Source organism: Cyanistes caeruleus, unplaced genomic scaffold, assembly GCF_971803275.1.
Source record: "Cyanistes caeruleus unplaced genomic scaffold, bCyaCae1.hap1.1 HAP1_SCAFFOLD_101, whole genome shotgun sequence".
Lineage (NCBI taxonomy): Eukaryota > Metazoa > Chordata > Aves > Passeriformes > Paridae > Cyanistes > Cyanistes caeruleus.
Window position 1 is genome coordinate 700,417 of NW_028255903.1, and position 18,366 is coordinate 718,782.

At 45.2% G+C, this 18,366-nt stretch overlaps 1 protein-coding gene across 3 annotated transcripts; it reads left to right on the forward strand.

Moving 5' to 3' along the window:
• Positions 1-14,522: 14,522 nt before the first annotated feature.
• On the forward strand, positions 14,523-17,658 carry LOC147646331 (uncharacterized). 3 transcript variants are annotated; one of them, XM_086873601.1, is made up of 3 exons: positions 14,523-14,604; positions 15,363-15,441; positions 15,628-17,658. In XM_086873601.1, the coding sequence occupies exons 2-3, from the start codon at positions 15,390-15,392 to the stop codon at positions 16,800-16,802; spliced, it is 1,227 nt and encodes a 408-aa protein (XP_086729727.1). In that variant the 5' UTR covers positions 14,523-14,604; positions 15,363-15,389; the 3' UTR covers positions 16,803-17,658. The 3 variants fall into 3 exon arrangements, with proteins under 3 accessions (XP_086729727.1, XP_086729729.1, XP_086729728.1); XM_086873603.1 differs by having other exon boundaries at positions 14,551-14,696; XM_086873602.1 differs by lacking the exon at positions 14,523-14,604 and adding an exon at positions 14,756-14,913.
• The last annotated feature ends 708 nt before the right edge of the window (positions 17,659-18,366 follow it).

Here is an 18,366-nt window from a genome sequence, read left to right on the forward strand (position 1 = left end):
CCCAGGAGAAGAGGTAAGGTGCTTTCACTTTGGTTTGGGTGCCTGCCAATAAGACGCAGCAAAAGCTGCGCTTGGTTGGGCTAAAGGAATTCCTGTTGGGATTGCCTGGGCGCCGTCCGTCAGACGACTGCGAAAGCGTTGCAGGTTCGGCATTTGTGGTGTATTGTAGTTGTGACATGGAGAAGCTTAAAGGGGTTTTGGGCAGCAATGCTCTCATAGCAAGTACTTCTCCTTTGGGGTGCTTCTTAGCACATTGGAAACAAGGTCACTTTGGGGAAGAATTACATAAGGCTAAATTGATTTTGGCGAGATGTCCCCATGGAAAAACACTCCAGCGTCCCCATCTCATCTGTTGGTAGTGATAACCTCCTCTGCTCTCTTTCTTTACTTTGTTTTCTTTATCTCTCTCTCTCTCTCTCTCTCTCTCTCCCCCTCCTCTATCACATAACACTTGTTGTCACTAAAATAAATGTACATTATTGCTGTTGTGATTTCAACTGAAATCTTTTTGTGTTCTTTTTGTCCTCTGAGATCAAAGAAACTTCTCGCGACTCCCACTGGCGTTAGCGAATCGTGACATTTAAACTGGAGTCACGGACAGGATTTCTGACAGACAGAAGGGGCTGCAGGTTTGTTGTGCAGTCTGTATTAGGGGAAAGATGTTTTGCTCCAGCCGCACCCAGCCCGACACTCCCAAGAGAGTGAGCGGTGTCTAGAAAGCAAGGGGGGCAACTCGAATTTCCCGCAAACTGCACACGCCGAGGTGAAAAGCACCCCACACTCACTTGAGGGCTCTGTCTGCAGAATTTCACAAAAGATCTCTTAGTGCAAAAGGGTGGGAATGTTTTTGTTGTTGTTGTGTGTGTAAATTTTGAGTGCTTGGTGTAGCAAAGAGACAATCAGAATTTTAAACTGAAAGAGTGCCTCCCAAGCAGATTTGGTCTTTTTACCCACACAGGGAAGCAAAAAGCAGTGTGTGTGTGTGTGTGTGCGTGTGTGTGTGTATAATTGAAGTTTATACCTCCCTGTAGTGGTTTTCCCTTTGTAAAAATGACTGAAAAGAGCAGTGCAGAAGTTAAAGCTGCATTTTATGCTCTGTTAGCAAAACACAATGCCAGACCTTCTCCAAGAGGGGAAAAGTGGGTGCTTAGTTACTGGTTTAATTTGGAAAATGTGATTGATAAGAGTATGTTCTTTACAAGGTGAAAGAAAATTTAAACTGGGCAAAAATAAAACTCTACTCTGCTCAGTTTTGGGAGCTTGTTTTACAGCAGCTCTAAAAACTGGCTTTAAGCAAGGAAGTGAGGAAAGAACTAGAATAGACTCCTTCTAAAACCTAGTTGAAATTTTGCAAAAACAATTCAATGAAGAAAAGAGTAAGATCCATCTGTTGCGAGCAGCCCTCCATGATGAAAATTCAAAAATGCTGACTCGCTAAAAGAAACAGAAGAGGGGGAAACCCCTCTCCTGAATCAAATTTACCCTCCAAAAGAGCTAATTCATTCCAGTAGAAATGATGGACCTGTAAAAATGGCAGAAGAAAAATCAGAGAAAGCAAAGGTGTTAGATGCATTGGTTCTCTTAAGGAAAACCCAGACAAGAGAAAAGAAATCTCTCACTGCCAGTATTGGTGGTCACTGGAGATAAAGAAGGGGGTCCCCAGCAAGGTAATAGATGGCTTCTCACTTCAAAGTTGAGTGAAGTTGTTTCTAATTGGCACTGTCCCAAGTTCATTGTATGGAATGCCCCATTGGATAACCCAGCACAGCTCCACAGGCTCTGGGCTGTGAGCCAAAGCCGTCTCCTTCTCAGCTTCTGGGAGTGGAGCCCAAAGAGCCTCAGAATCAGGGAAACTGGGAACTCTGCCTCTCATGGGTGAGCAGAGAGGCAGAGATTGCTTTTATTTCAAATGCTCAAAACTGGAAATAACAAAACTGGAGACATACTGATTACAGCAATAGTGTGTAGAGAATATTTGAACAGAAGGTGGGCATGATATTTTAGTAAAGGCCTGTCTGCACAAACCAGCCTTTGGTATAAGTCGTGATATTAAAGGCTCATGTCCTTGAAACTTTCCTGAAGCAGAGAGAATGAAGCAAAACAATATCCTTGTGTATAAGAGAAAAAATGTAAACCTGTGTGGATTAACCAAGAGTAACTTGCTTAGCCCGGGGACCCTGTAAAACCCTATAAAAGTGTGCTAAAGATAGAAATAAACGATGTTCCCCATACTTCTGTGAAGACTAGGCTGAATAGTCTGAGTGGTTTCTCAATAATAGTGGGTCCTATACATCCACTTTTTACTTTTGCAGTTAACACTGGAGCCCAAATTTCTGTGTTGACCAATAAAGACTAGTGCAGGATTTGAGAGCAATATATGGAATAACTAAAGATATTTACCCAGTGGTAGCTAATCCTTGCACATTGTTAACATCTATAAAAATGAAATAGAAATGGTTTACTGTACTTGATTTAAAAGATGCCTTTTTCTGCATACCCCTTGAGAAACAAAGTAGGAAACTGTTTGCCTTTTAGTGGGAAAATCCAGAAAATGGAAGGAAAACTCAGCTCACTTGGACACGACTCCCACAAGGATACAAGAACAGTCCAACCCTATTTGGGAGCCAGCTGGGGAAGGAGCTGGAGATTTGGGCTGAGAACAGGCAAGTACTGAGAAAACAATACCTGCTGTTACAGTATGTTGAGGATATACTGATAGCTACAGAAGAGAAAACAACCTGCATAAAGGTACCAATTGAAATTTGAAATCAACTGGGAATGGGAGGATATAAGGAGTCTAAAGAAAAGGCACAAATTGCCTGGCAGAGTGTGATTTCCCTGGGATGTGAAATCTCACCAGGGCAATGTAAGCTGGGTACTAATTGTATTCAAGCTATTTGTGCTATTCCAGAACCCCAGAACGTGCATGAGCTGCGAGTCTTCCTTGGGATGACAGGGTGGTGCTGCCTGTGGATCATGGACTATGGACTGATTGCAAAAGCCCTGGATGAGGCCCAGAAGACGCAGCCGTTTACCTGGGGCAGAGCACAGAAGGAGGCCTTCCTCAAACTGAAGGAGGCATTGACAACAGCTCCGGCGTTCGGATTGCCAGATTTGTCCAAAGATTTCCAGCTGTTTGTGCATGAAAGACTACACCTAGCACTGGGAGTGCTGAGCCAAGGTTTGGGAAGCTGGGAAAGGCCGGTCGGCTGCTTTTCCAAACAGCTTGACAAGGGGAGTGCTGGATGGCCTTCATGCCTGCGGGCAGTTGCAGCCAGCGTGATGCTGCCACAAGAAGCCAGGAAACTCACCATGGGTAGACACATAGATGTCTCTGTGCCACACATGGTGAGCACTGTTTTAGAACAAAAGAGGGGCCATTGGCTATCTCCAAGCAGGATGATGAAATTCCAGGTAATCCTGACTGAGCAGGATGATGTCACACTAAAGACAACTGACCTCTTGAATGCAGCTCTGTTCCTGGGTACCACAACTGAAGAAGGCCCATTAGAGCATGACTGTGTAGAAGTAATAGAGGACACCTATTTGGCAAGAGAAGACCTGAAAGACATCCCACTGGAGCACCCAGAGTGAGAGCTATTCACAGATGGAAGCAGCTTGGTGGAGAACGGGACCAGATACGCTGGATATGCGGTAACAACAGTCAGTGCAATGGTGGAGGCAAAAGCATTATCAGCAAATGCATCTGCCCAGAGGTCAGAACTGGTTGCCTTAAGCAGAGCACTAGAATTGAGTAAAGGGAAAAGGGGAAACATCTGGACTGGCTCAGAGTGTGCTTTGGAGTAGTGCATGTCCACAGAGTGCTGTGGAAAGAAAGAAGACTGCTGTCTGCTCAAGGTACACACATTAAACATCAAGATGCAGTCCTGCAATTGATAAAAGCAATACAAAACCTGAACAAGTAGCAATTGTGCACTGCAAAGGACACCAATCAGGAAACTCCAAAATTTGTGAAGAAAATCAAAAAGCAGACTGGACAGCTCGACAGATTGCTTGAGAAGTGCAAAGAACAATGGCATTGATATCTTTAAAAGTTAATGTATCTCAATTTAATTTGCCTCCAAAACCGAAATATTCAATAGGAGATGAGAAATTGGGGCATTTGCTAAATGTTTTGAGTTTTGAGACAATTTAGGAAATTTTGTGGGATTTTAATGGAATTTTGTGGGAAATAGAGGAGATTTAGGGAATTTCGTGTGATTTTTCTGGAATTTTGTGGACCTTTGTGTAGATTTTGTGGGATGTTTCTGGAATTTGTTAAGGTTTTGAGGAAATTTAGGGAATTTTGTGGGATTTTTCATGAATTTTTTTTATATTTGAGGACATTTTGTAGGATGTTGCTGGAATTTGGTAAGGATTTGAAAAAAGGTAGGGATTTTTGTGAGATTTTCTGGGATTTTGAGGTAACTTGAAGAATTTTGAGAGAATTTTCTTAGATTTTCTGTGAATTGATGGAGATTTTGTGGGATGTTTCAGGAATTTGGTTGGGTTTTGAGAAGATTTAGGGAATTTTGTGGGATTTCTCTGGAAATTTGTGGTGCTTATCATAAATTTTGTGGGATTCTTCTTAAATTTTGTGGACATTCGTGGACATTTTGTGGGATGTTACAGGAATTTGGTAAGGTTTTCAGAAGATTTAGGGAATTGTGTGGGGCTTTTCCAGAATTTTGTGGGATTTTTCTTTGATAATGTGAAAATTGGTGGAGGTTTTGTGAGACGTCTCTGGAATTTTGTAATGTTTGGAGAAGATTTAGGGAATTTTGTGGCATTTTTCTGCAATTTTCTGGAATTTCTCTAGAATATTCTGTGATATTGAGGAGATTTTTTGGGATGTTTCTGGAATTTTGTGGGATTTTTGTGGGATTTGGAGGAGACTTGAAGAATTTTGCGGGATTTTTCCTAAATTTTGTGGAAATTGGTGGAGATTTTGTGAGATGTTGCTGGAATTTGGTTAAGTTTTGAGAAGATTGTGGGAATTTTGTGGGATGTTGCTGGAATTTTGGGGAATTTCTCTAGAATTTTGTGGGATATTGAGGAGATTTTGTGGGATTTTGTGGGATGTTTATGGGATTTTGAGGAGACTTGAAGAATTTTGTGGGAATTTTTTTAGATTTTCTGGACAGTTGTGGAGATTTTGTGGGATATTGCAGGAATATGGTTGGGTTTTGAGCAAATTTGTGGAATTTTGTGAGATTTTTCTTCAAATTTGTGGGATTTTGTGGGATGCTTGTGGGATTTTGAGGAGACTTGAAGAATTTTGTGGTATTTTTCTTGAATTTTGTGGACAGTTGTTGACATTTTGTGGGATGTGGCTGGAGTTTGGTAGGGTTTTGAGAAGATTGAAGGAATTTTGTCATGTTTTCCTGGAATTTTGAGGATTTCTCTTGAATTTTGTGGGATTTGGAGGAGACTTGAAGAATTTTGTGGGAATTTTCTTAGATTTTGTGGAAATTTGTGGACATTTTGTGAGATGTCTGTGGAATTTTGTAATGTTTAGAGAAGGTTTAGGGAATTTTGTGGGATTTTTTTAGAATTTTGAGGAGCTTTTCAAGAATTTTGTGGCAGTTTTCTTGAATTTTGTGGAAATTGGTGGAGACCTGAAGAATTTTGAGGGAATTTTCTTAGATTTTGTGGAAATGTGTGGAGATTTTTTGAGATGGTTCTGGAATTTTGTGGGATATTGAGGAAATTTAGTGATTTTTGAGGGATTTTTCTTGAATTTTTGGACATTTGTGGAGATTTTGTGAGATGTTGCAGGAATTTGGTAGAAATTTGAGAAAATTGAGGGAATTGTGAGGGGCTTTTCCAGAATTTTGTGGGATTTCGAGGAGACTTGAAGAATTTTGAGGGATTTTTCTTAGATAATATGGAAATTGGTGGAGAGTTTGTGGGACGTCTCTGGAATTTTGTAATGTTTTGAGAAGATTTAGGGAAGTTTGTGGCATTTTTCTGTAATTCTGTGGGGCTTTTCCATAATTTTCTTTGATATTGAGGAGATTTTGTGGGATGTTTCTGGAATTTTGTGGGATTTTTGTGGGATTTGGTGGGGAGTTGAAGAATTTATGGGATTTTCCCTAGATTTTTTGGAAATTGGTGGATATTTTGTGAGATGTTGCAGGAATCTGGTTGGGTTTTGAGAAAATGGATGGAATTTTGTGGGATTTTCGTGGAATTTTGTGGAATTTCTGTAGAATTTTGTGGGATATTGAGGAGATTTTGTGGGATTTTGTGGGATGTTTGTGGGATTTTGAGGAGACTTGAAGAATTTTGTGAGAGTTTTCTTGAATTTTGTGGGAATTTGTTGAGATTTTGTGAGATGGTTCTGGAAATTTGTGGGATGTTGAAGAAATTTGGGGATTTTTTTGGCATTTCTGTGGACATTCGTGTAGATTTTGTGGGATGTTGCAGGAATTTGGTTGGGTTTTGAGAAGATTTAGGGAATTGTGTGGGGCTTTTCCAGAATTTTGTGGGATTTGGAGGAGACTTGAAGAATTTTGAGGGATTTTTCCTAGATTTTGAGGAAATTGGTGGAGATTCTGTGAGACGTCTCTGGAATTTTGTAATGTTTGGAGAAGATTTAGGGAATTTTGTGGCATTTTTCTGCAATTTTGTGGACTTTCTCTAGAATTTTCTGTGATATTGAGGAGATTTTGTGGGATGTTTCTGGAATTTTGTGGGATTTTTGTGGGATTTGGAGGAGACTTGAGGAATTTTGAGGGATTTTTCCTAGATTTTGTGGAAATTGGTGGAGATTTTGTGAGATGTTGCAGGAATTTGGTTGGGTTTTGAGAAAATTTAGGGAATTGTGTGGGGCTTTTCCAGAATAGTTTGGGATTTGGTGGAGACCTGAAGAATTCTGAGGGAATTTTCGTAGATTTTGTGGAAATTTGTTGAGATTTTTTGAGATGTCTGTGGAATTTTGTAATGTTTTGAGAAGATTTAGGGAATTGTGTGGGATTTTTCTGGAATTTTGAGGGGCTTTCAAGAATTTTGTGGGAGTTTTCTTGAATTCTGTGGAAATTTGTTGAGATTTTCGTGAGATGGTTATGGAATTTTGTGGGATATTGAGGAAATTCAGTGAATTTTGAGGGATTTTTCCTAGATCTTGTGGAAATTGTTGGAGATTTTGTGAGATGTTGCAGGAATTTGGTAGAAATTTGAGAAGATTGAGGGAATTGTGAGGGGCTTTTCCAGAATTTTGTGGGATTTCGAGGAGACTTGAAGAATTTTGAGGGATTTTTCTTAGATAATATGGAAATTGGTGGAGAGTTTGTGGGACGTCTCTGGAATTTTGTATTGTTTCCAGAAGATTTAGGGAATTTTGTGGCATTTTTCTGCAATTTTGTGGAATTTCTCTAGAATTTTCTTTGATATTGAGGAGATTTTGTGGGATGTTTCCGGAATTTTGTGGGATTTTTGTGGGATTTGGAGGAGAGTTGGAGGATTGTGAGGGATTTTTCCTGGATTTTGTGGAAATTGGTGGAGATTTTGTGAGATGTTGCAGGAATTTGGTTGGGTTTTGAAAAAATTTAGGGGATTTTGTGGGTTTTTTCTTAAATTTTGTGGGAATTTGTGGAGATTTTATCAAATGTTTCTGGAATTTGGTTGGGGTTTGAGAAGTTTCAGGGAATTTTTTGGTATTTTTCTGCAATTTCCTGGGATTTTTCTTGAATTTTGTGTATGTTGAGAAAACGTGAAGAATTTTGTGGTGTTTCACTGGATTTTTTTCTGGAATATTTCTGGAGTTTTTTCAAATTAGAGTAGATTTTTGGGATATTTTTGGAATTTAGTGGAATTTTGTGTAATTGCATCAGATTTTTCTGTAATTTCTGGGGGTTTTGTGGAATTTTGTGAATTTTTTAGAGAATTTAGTGGGATATTTAAATGCTTTAGTGATTTTTGTGGGATATTTCTATAATTTTGTGAGATAATTCTGGAATTTTCAGGATTTTGAGTCTGGTGAATTTGGTGGTATTTTTCTGGAATTTTGTGGAAATTTCAGGAGGTTTTGTGTGATTTTTGTGGAATTTTGTGGAGTTTTTCTGGAATTTTGTAGGATTTTGAGAACATTTGGGGCAATTTTTATGAAGATTTTGATAAAAAAGCTGGGAAAAAAGTGTTAAAACTGCTGAAATTTCAATAAACAAAGGAGAAAAGCAAAATCATCCCAAGGGACCTAAACTGCGCGCTAAATCCGCATGGTTTGGCCTAACATCAGCCAAATGTGGTGTCATGGAGTAGCTTTACCTTTAAGACAGCTTAGAAAGAAGAGAAGTTGAAGCTGCTGGTGGCTGATGGGAGTTTTTCCTCCTGACCAATTATCGGTCATTTCCAAGAATTGACAGCAAATCTGACCATTAAAAAGTGAATTCAACTTGTAAACACCCCCTTACGAAGTACAGACAGAATTCTCTTGCCCTCTTTAGTTTCTGGCGTTTGAAGAAGTAACAAAATTCTGTCTCGGTCTCCTCCCACCTCTCCAGGCCGACCAGGCCGCGGTGGAGGGGGGAGGGAGGGGGAAGAGAAGCAGCGCTGGTGAGCCGAGCTTGGTTTTCAGTTTTTGCTGCTAGACTGAAACTTAACACCATGAACTCTTGCAGTTTTCTTAAAGCTTTTAATTCTTTTACTACCTGGATAAACATACAGATTACTCCTTTTCTCAGAAAAACAGAGAGAGAAACAATCAACATAAAAGAGACATCATAGAACCACCAAAAACAGTGAAGAAAAGAGTTAAGTTTGTATAAGAAAGAGAGAATAAGGAAATGCTTTATAACTGAAATATCTTTCTGTTAAAGCTATGAAGATGGACAATAATAGTATAAAAAGACTCCTTTAATTCACGATAAGAGTATTAAGAAGAATGAGATATTCGAAGTGTAACTTTTGAGCAGAAGAGAGAGAGAGTGCTTGTGATACTGTGAGTTGCTGGAATTGAGTTGAGTGAAGATTTTGAAGCTTTGGGGGCAAAGAGAAAACTGTTTTCCAGGAAGGCTCACAGAGACAAATAAAGAAGACTTCTGCCTTTGAATAACTTATCCTTAAAAATAAGATTCCATTCTTACTAAATGTGACCCATACACACCTCAGAGATGTGAAATGGGAGGAGAAGATCTAATGACAGATTTCCGAGCAGCTGGCACTAGAGAAATAGAAAACTATGATGAAAAATAGTTTTCTAGTGAGAAACTCCGTAAGCTAACAGAGAAAGACTTCTGTTTCTCTACAAAGACTAATAAAAAACTGTAGCAAAAATTAAGACTGTTTTTAACCACCAAAGTCCTAAAGTTATTTGTCTCTATGTTGTCATGTGTACAGAGAAATAGTTAAGATGTAGAAGATAAAGGAGTTTTCTGAAAGTTTATTCTGGTATTCTTATTCTTGTAGTTTGTTAATAAACTGTCTTTATTCCCTTTAAGTTTTAAGCCTGTTTTGCTCTTGTTCTAATCCATATCTCACAACAAGAAATAAGTAATTTTTTAGTTACTGGTTTAAAACCACAACATGGGGTTAAAATCATCCCAAGGGGTCCAAAGTGCAACCACCAGGGCATAAAAATGCCCAAAGCGGTGTCAAACCCACTCCAAATGGCCTAAAATCACCCTGGGATCTCCCATATGGGTGCAAGGTCCACCCTGAAAGTCGCTGGTTTTGCCTCAAATCACCCAAACGGCCCCAACATCAGCCAAAGTGGCCTGAAACGCCCAAAAGGGACCTGAAATCACCCGAAAAGGGCTCGGTTCGAGCGGCACCGGGACTGGGAGCGAGACCCAGATGGAGACCGAGACCGAGACTGAGGCCTAGAGCGGGCCTGAGACTGGGACTGAATCCGGCACCGGCACCGAGAGCGGCACCGCTCCGGGACCGGGACTGAGACCGGGACCGGCACTGCTGCGCCATTGAGATCGACACCGGGACCGGAATCGGCTCCGGGAGTGCCCCGGGACTGCTCCGAGACTGAGAGCGAGGCCAGCACAGGGACTGGGATCAACACCAGGAGCGCTCTGAGACCGAGACTGAGACCAGAACCGGGATCAGCACTGGGATCACTCCTGGAGCAGCACTGGGATCAGCACCGGGATCACTCCTGGAGCAGCACTGGGATCAGTACCAGGACCGCTCCAGGACCAGCACTGGGATCAGCGCTGGGATCACTCCAGGACCAGCACTGGGATCAGCACCGGGATCACTCCAGGACCAGCACTGGGATCAGCACTGGGATCACTCCTGGAGCAGCACTGACACTGGGACAGGAACTGCTCCGAAGCCAAGACTGAGACCAGGACTGAAACCAGCACTGGCACCGGCACTGAGACTGGCACCGCTCCGGGACCGAGACCGAGACCGGGACTGAGAGTGAGATGGAGACAAAGAGTGGGACTGGGAGTGCTCTGGGACCACCATAGCTCCGGGACAGAGATTGACACTGGGACCGGAATCAGCTCTGGGATTGCTCCGGGACCACCGTGTTCACTCCGGGCAGTTTTGGTCGTGCCCCTGGGAAAGACTGGGAAAGGCTGGGAGGGACTGGGAAAGAACTGGGAGGGAACTGGGAGGGAGCCCTGGGCAAGGTGGGACCGCCTCGGTTCGCATCGTTCCAGTGCAGCCATCCCGGTCCATGTGGTCCCGGTCCATGTGATCCCAATCTCTGGTGCTGATCCATACAGCCCTGGTCTCTGCAATCCCAGTCTGTGCAATCCCAGCCCATGGATCCTAGTGTGTGTGGTCCTGCATGGCACACACTCCAAGAGTCTGGAATTGCAGTTGCCAGCAAGGAAAAGATGTTCCTGCCCTTAAAGGAAAAGCTCTTGAGAAGAGGCCGAGAGCCAAGTGCAGCAAGATCTTACAGTGACATTTCCCTGCCAGCCCCCAGAACTTCACCCATGCTTGTTGTAGCTCCTAGATTGGGAATTAAATCAGGGCAGGGTCTCTGGTGGGAGCTGCCCTGGGTGCAGGGAGACGCTGATGTCAGCGTTCAGGAACACACATAATCACAGATTGAATATATGCAGGTGCTTTATTGAAGCACACGGGAACTAGGGGTATCAGCAACCCAAATCTACCTCCATCGTCTTTGTCCAAAGTGCACATATTTCTACAATTTCAGCTGTAGCAGTAATCACTGTAACAACCTTATCAATATTGCCTCATTAATATTGCTTGATTAGCTTTATCAATATTGCTTCATGAGAGTTAGCTCATCCTTGTACGAACATGTACGAATCTTATCTCTGGGTGGGTATCTTGGAGACCCCCAAGTACCAGTTCCCGTTACTGTAAACATTTCAGCTTGCTAGACCATCCCCAATACCAGACATTCTTCCGGCCTACTTCTTCATGGTTTTAAGAAACATTTTCAGAAACATTTAACCCCAGAGTAACAAGGCTTTCACTGCTGGTGTGTCACAGAGAGTGGAACACTGGGGCTGTCACTGCTGCAGTGTGTGATAGATTGACATTTAAGTGAAAAAGACAAACAACTAAAGAAGTTAAGGTTGCTGGAGGCTGATGGGAATTTATTCTCCTTGCCTATAACCGGTCATTTCCGAGAACTGACAGTAGTTTTGACCACTGAAAAGTAACATCAACCTGTGAACATCACCCTTTAAAACTTAAGCCCGGGAATTTCTCTTTCTCTTTGGTTTCTGGCTTTTGAAGAGGTAACAGGGCTCTGGTTCAGCCTCCTCCCCACCAGGCCAGACAAGGCCACAGGGGGAGCGGGGCTAGCTGGAGTTCTGCGGTTCCCGGTGGGGGATGGAGACTGTGAAGTGACAGGATCCCTGTCCCAGAGGGAAGTACTCCCATCTCTACTACTGGTCTTGCCTTAATGTAAATCTTTGAGTTGATCAAAGGGTCATTGCTAAACAAAACCTTGTTTTTGCCTGCTGACATTGATGGACAGATGCTGTCCCAGGAGATGCTCTTGATGGTTTCCTCTTTTCATGGGCATGGCACTGGAGGAGGTCCAGGCCCAGGTGATGCCACTGAAGGAAATGTGCCCTCATCCCAGGGACGCTCAACACGGACTCCCCCAGCCCCTCAGTGCCCCGCTGCTGGTCACAGCAGCCCCTGCCTGGCTCCTGCCACCCACACTCTGGTCAGCCCTGCCTGCACCTGGACATGGAGCTCAGCCAGGACTGGTGCTGTGTGGGCTTTGCTGGTGGTACCAGCCGGACACTGGGGTGAGAGCTCCATCTCTTTATTGGAACAGAAGAGCTGTGCTGGGCCCTGCCCTGGCAGGAGGGACCCACCTTCAGTCCAGGCCACAGAGCAGGGCGGGTCCCTTCAGGGACACAGGGCCTTGCTGTGGGTGGTGGCAGCATCTGCACAGCAGCAAGCTGGTAATGCAGCTGTGACAGGGACATTGGGCATGGGCATGGAGATGTGAAATGTGTGGTGCAGGTGTCCCTGAGGGAGGTGTTGGCCTTTCCTGTGAAGCTGCAGAGGGGAACCTGTTGAGAGAGGAGATGGCTGAGGTCCCAGCTGCAGCTGGCACACAGGGACCCTCCTGCACAGCAGGAGATTCTCACTGTGCTCAAAGATTCCCTCTGAAGACTAAGAGGTAATTGTGGTTGGGCTTAGCAACTGGTCTGCAGGCCAAACAATTGAGTTAGCAAAAGAAGAAATTGAGAAAATACGAGTTTATCCATAGCAAGGAAGAAAGGAAGGCCGTTAGCATGGAAACCAATAAAAAGGGATATAAGGTGTATTTGCAGTTGTAAGAAATGGAATTGGTTCGTGCTAACTAAATTGTAACTGTTATTAAAGTTGTTATTAGAAACACTCAAGAATCAGTGTTACAAAGCAGATGTACCCCTTTGCAGATGTTACATGTCAAAATTAAGGTACACGATGTAGTTTAGAAGATAAATGGCGTCTCAAGACCAAAATGGCCAAAATTAGAACAAATTTAGGCATTGGGCCTAAAGATTAGTAAACATAAGGCTAATTAGTAGACTAACATAACACAAGGCTTAGTACGCACACGCAAACTTGTAAGGTTATCCAAAGGACAATGAGGAAGAGGAGAAGCCTTTGCCAAAAGACCACCAAAAGAAGACTGAACACCTCCTAACAACAAGTGAGGCATGCACTGTGAATAAAAGTGATGTAAAGTCAGAAAAATTGGAAATAGGAGGGAACTTACAGGAAACATTAATGAATATGTATAAGCATACAGTATATAAGTTTAGCTTGAAGTGCTTTGTTTTGAACGTGAGGGAGGCTGGGAAGCCTCTGTACCCTGGTCGGTTTTGCTTATGCTTTAATCATACTTAATGACTAGCAGATTATATATATAAATTTTAATTTTTTATTAAACTGTATTATTTTACTAAACTGTAATCTTTCATACCACATTACTATTCAGTTTAGTAAATTGTATTCATTTTTAATTAAACTGCCATTAACCCAAGGGACCTAGCTGTCAAAATTCTAATTTCATTTATAACAGTATTTTAACAAAGACAGTTACAACAACATTGGTATTTACCAAACATGACACAACATGAGGTATATTAACAAAGAAGGCACCTTATGGTGACAACATTCTACTGCTCAAACTGTAAACATCTTTGTGTACTGATCAGGAGGTCACGATTTGCTCTTTACAATCCTGATGCTGAATGTCTCCTTAGGAAGTCTGGTCAGGGAGAAGAATGAGCCCCTTGTGAGCTGCCCCTGTTTGGACAACCTGCTCCTCACCCCGAGCCTCAGCATGTCTGACATCACCCACCTGGGACTGACATCCCAAAACATTGAAAATTCTCTTTATAATTTTTCTTTATCATTAAAATCTAATTAATTAATAAAAACTAAAATTTTATTTTTATAATATTATTCTGTATTTTTGTAACCTAATTTTTATATTTATATAAAAGAATTGATACATTTTCAGGGACAAAAAACATTATTGGTCTTTGGTTCTAAGTACCACAATTCCCTTCATTAATTAATTGACCACTATTTCTTTTACTTTATGCCAATTGCTCCAATTTTTAGTCCTTTGATCATCTTTTTAATAATTTTCTCAGACAGTGTAAAAGGGGCCACTTTGGGGTCCATGGAGACTTTTCTGAGGAACATTTGGGGCAGTTTTGAGTCTGGGGAGGGAATTTAGTGAGAATTTGGGGGTCTGGAGGAACCCCAAATTTGGGGGAGCCGGGTGGGCACTTGGAGGGGCACTTAGGGATTCTGTGGGACAATTCGGGGTCCGGGGGAGCACCTGGGCGTCCAGGGGGGCACTTGGAGGTCAGGGAGGGGAATCTGGGGGCACTTTGGGGGTCCGGGCGGGCACTTAGGGGGCTGTAACAGGGAAATCTCTGGGTCGCGGGGGATGATGGGAGTTGTAGGCGCCGGTATAATACAGTTTAACGGGGCCGCGGAGCATCACGGGAGTTGTAGGCGCAGCTCCACTGGATTCCGGTGAGGCGCGGGGCATGACGGGAGATGAAGTCCCGGCTGGAATAGCGCTCTATGGGCGCCGCGGAGCATGATGGGAGCTGTAGTCCCGGAAGTGGCTCGGAAGGCGCGTTTGGCGGTGTGGGGAAGGACTTGGAGAAGACTTTTGCGTCCGAGCTGCAGGTGCTCGGGGCGAATGTATACGGCTCAGGAGCACTTGGGGGGAACCTGGGGAGCTGTAACCGGGCTCTTTACGGCGCGAGGCACGGCAGGAGGTTTGGGCGCGGAACTGTGTTCTGAGTGGCTCAAATAGCGCGGGGGATTGAGCGGGAGGTGGGGTTAGGGAAGAGGTGGAGGAGGGAGGAAGAGGGGGAGCAAGAGGTAGAGGAGGGACAAAGGAGGATCAGGGAAAGGAGAAGGGGCCACGAGGTCCAGCGCTCCCTGAATTCATAGCCCCCCCCATCCACGGGATCATTATCCCCCATCCCACAGGTGACCGGGGAGGGGGAGCTTTGCCCAGATATCCTGGGGGATCCCTGGGTTGGGTTTTTTGGTGGAATGTTTGGAGAATGAAGAACTCCAACGCTGAGCAGAAAATGCCCCTTGGGGGTAAATTGGGGGGTCCCAGCATCCCTAAGTGGGGAGATGGAAACAGGGAAAACTTTTCAGATTCCTGGCACTCCCAGCAGCCTGAGGAGGGCAGGGACTGAGTAGGTGGGGAGCCCTCAGTACCCCCAGGAGCTGGGACAGGGGGAAACCACTGAACAGCAAAGGGGAGAGACCAGAGATAGGGAACTCCTGGGAGGCATTTTCAGGGCTGAATCTTGGTGTTTGGGAGGTTTTTATGGACTCCAGATGGCCGGTGACTTCTAGAGAGGGACTTGGGCAGGAGGAACCCCCTAACCCAATATGCTCATGAATTGTATTTTTCCCCAAACAAGGATTTCTCATTCCCAAACCTTGGCTGGATGGAGAAGGAGGCTGTGAGGAAGAGGAAGATGCCCCAGGACACCCAGGCAGGTGAGAAGGAAGTCAGTGCCCCTTTCCCCCTCTCTCCTGCTCCATCTCCCAGCCCAGCCTGGCCCCCGGCTGCAGGACAACCCCGCTGCCGACGCCGTCCTGCCGGGGATGCACTGGGGGGATCTCCTTCCCCTTCCCTCTAGCACGGAGGCAAATCCCATCCTCTCCTTGTCCTTTCTCCCCCAGACCAGGAGCTGAGGATGGAGACCAGGGAGGACAAATCCCCACGGCAGAACCTTGTGGAAGGGGCCATTTTGAGTGGTACCACAGCACAGGAATCCAATGGGGAGGAAAAGCTCCGGAGATCCCGCAGGAGGAGGGGCTCCAAACCCATCCCAGGGTGCTCTGAGGAGGAAAGACCCACCCTGTGCCGGGAAGGTGGCCGGAGATCCAGCCGGGGCTCTGAGCTGGTGGTCCATGAGCAGCTTCAGGATGGGGAGAAGCGCTACAAGTGCTTGGAGTGTGGGAAGAGCTTCAGCCGGAGCACCAAACTGATCTGCCACCAGATGATCCACACTGGGGAGAGGCCCTACGAGTGTCCTGAGTGTGGGAGGAGGTTTCGGATCAGCTCCAGTCTCCTCCAGCACCAGTGGGTTCACACAGATGAGAGGCCCTTCCGCTGCCCTGACTGTGGGGAGGGCTTCAAGTACAACTCCCGCCTCATCAGGCACCAGCGCATCCACACTGGGGAGAGGCCCTTCGAGTGTGGGGAATGTGGGATGACCTTCAGCCAGAGGTCCCACCTGACCATCCACCAGCGCATCCACACTGGGGAGAGGCCCTATGAGTGTCCTGAGTGTGGGAAGAGGTTTCAGACCAGCTCCCATCTCCTTGTGCACCAGCGGATTCACACAGAGGAGAGGCCCTTCCGCTGCCCTGACTGTGGGGAGGGCTTCAATCAAAAGTCCAACCTCATCAGGCACCAGCGCATCCACACTGGGGAGAGGCCCTACGAGTGTGGGAAATGTGGTAAGAGCTTCAGCCAGAGCTCCAGCCTGATCAGCCACCAGAGGACCCACACCAGGGAAAGTCCCTATGAATGTGGGGAATGTGGGAAGAGCTTCATCCGGAGGTCCCAACTGACCATCCACCAGATGATCCACACTGGGGAAAGGCCCTATGAGTGTTGCGAATGTGGGAAGACATTTCGGATCAGCTCTCATCTCCTCCAGCACCAGCGGATTCACACGGATGAGAGGCCCTTCCGCTGCCCCGACTGCAGGAAGGGCTTTAAGCGAAACTACAACCTCGCCGTCCACCGGCGCATCCACACTGGGGAGAGGCCCTATGAGTGTCCTGAGTGTGAGAAGAGTTTCATCCAGAGCTCTAACTTGACCCAACACCAACAGAGGCACCACTAAGGGAAGCCCTGTGAGTGCCCCAAGTGCAGGAGGAGCTTTGTGCGCTGCCCCAGCTCCATCCCCCATCAGAGGACCCATGTTGGGCAGAGCCCTGATGACCCACGTTCCCAGTGATCTGTGTTGGGAAGACACTGGGCTGGTGGTCATTTTGATTTGGCCCTGATATTCTTTTAATTCATCTTCATCCCTTTAAAATAGACAAAATTTGGGTAAAAAGTCAAGAAATTCATCAAAGGCATCTAAAGCCTCACTTTTTACTAGTGCTTGAAGGGAATCTGGTATTCAGGGAGGTAATGGGGAGGGTTTGGGGGGTATTTGGTATATTTGTCTCCGTGTCTTGGCACTCAAGGAGATGAGCGAGTTCTATCTGTCACCTCAAAACCACTCAGTGCCATTGAAATCTACTCAATCCCACCCAAAATTACTGGATTCCACTGTCCCACAGGGTGTGATGTCTTAAGTTTTAGCTTTCATATTTTTCATATTCTGCACTCTCTTCATTTGTAGTTTTGAACTTCCTATTAAGTGTTAGTGAGCTCTCTTCACAGAGTAGGTAGACAAAACAATTCCTTTTCTAGCTTGATACCAAGGACAGTCGTTACAAGTTCCAGGCCCAAAAGCATGAACAAGGGTGGACTGAAGAGAGAAAACAAGAAGGATGGGAATTCATCATCTGAAGCTGTAACTGGAAGATGAGCCCCAATATGCAGATGGACTTAAAATTCTGAAAATGTGAGACCTCATGATCATTTTTGTGACCATTTTTGGTCTTTCTTGGGTGTAGCCCTGGCCAGGTTCTTGCACTGCCCAAGGTGTATCCTTTAAGGCCTTTTAATAAACTTTATTCTTAACTCTGTCCAGCCTCTGTTCTAGGTCAGCCTTCTGAAGGCATCAGGTGGAATGGGGTTGGAAGGGGACTGGGTGAAGTGGGATGCAAATCAGGAGGGGTGAGATGGGCATTGGGTGGGGCAGGATGGGTGGGATGGGGATTGGGAGGTGTGAAATGGGGTAAATCGGGCTTGGGAAGGGGGTGTTGGTGTCCAGCAGGGGTGGGATGGGTTGAGGTTGGGATTGGGGAGGTGGGGTGGGGTCTGGAATGAGACAGCCAAAGTTTGGGGATGATGAATGGAGCAGGAGGCCATTACTGAGTGAGTTTTTGTGTGAGGTGCCCCTGCCCAGGGAGGCAAGGATTGAGTTTCAAATGAACACTGTTAAAGTGAGAGGTGTGGGCAAGAGGGAATTCCATCCCTCCACCTCGGAGGATGGGCCCTGTGAGCCCAGGAAGAAACCACCCTGGACCCTTTGTAGGGTGGCAGCCCAGGGATTTCTGATTGGGTTTGGGCCCCTGGGGTTTCTCCCTTGCTGTGTTCCCAGTGGTCCCTGACCTTGAACTCCACTCTGGTTCTCAAACCCCATTTCCCTGCCTCTGTTTGGGGCTGTCTCTGGATCTGAGTTTGTTCCTGAGCTGAATAAATGGTTTCCTGAGCAGAATCCCATCTCGTTGGTGTCCTATGCCTGTTCCTGGTAAATGTGGCCTCCCTGGTCATGATCCTGCGGCCCCGGA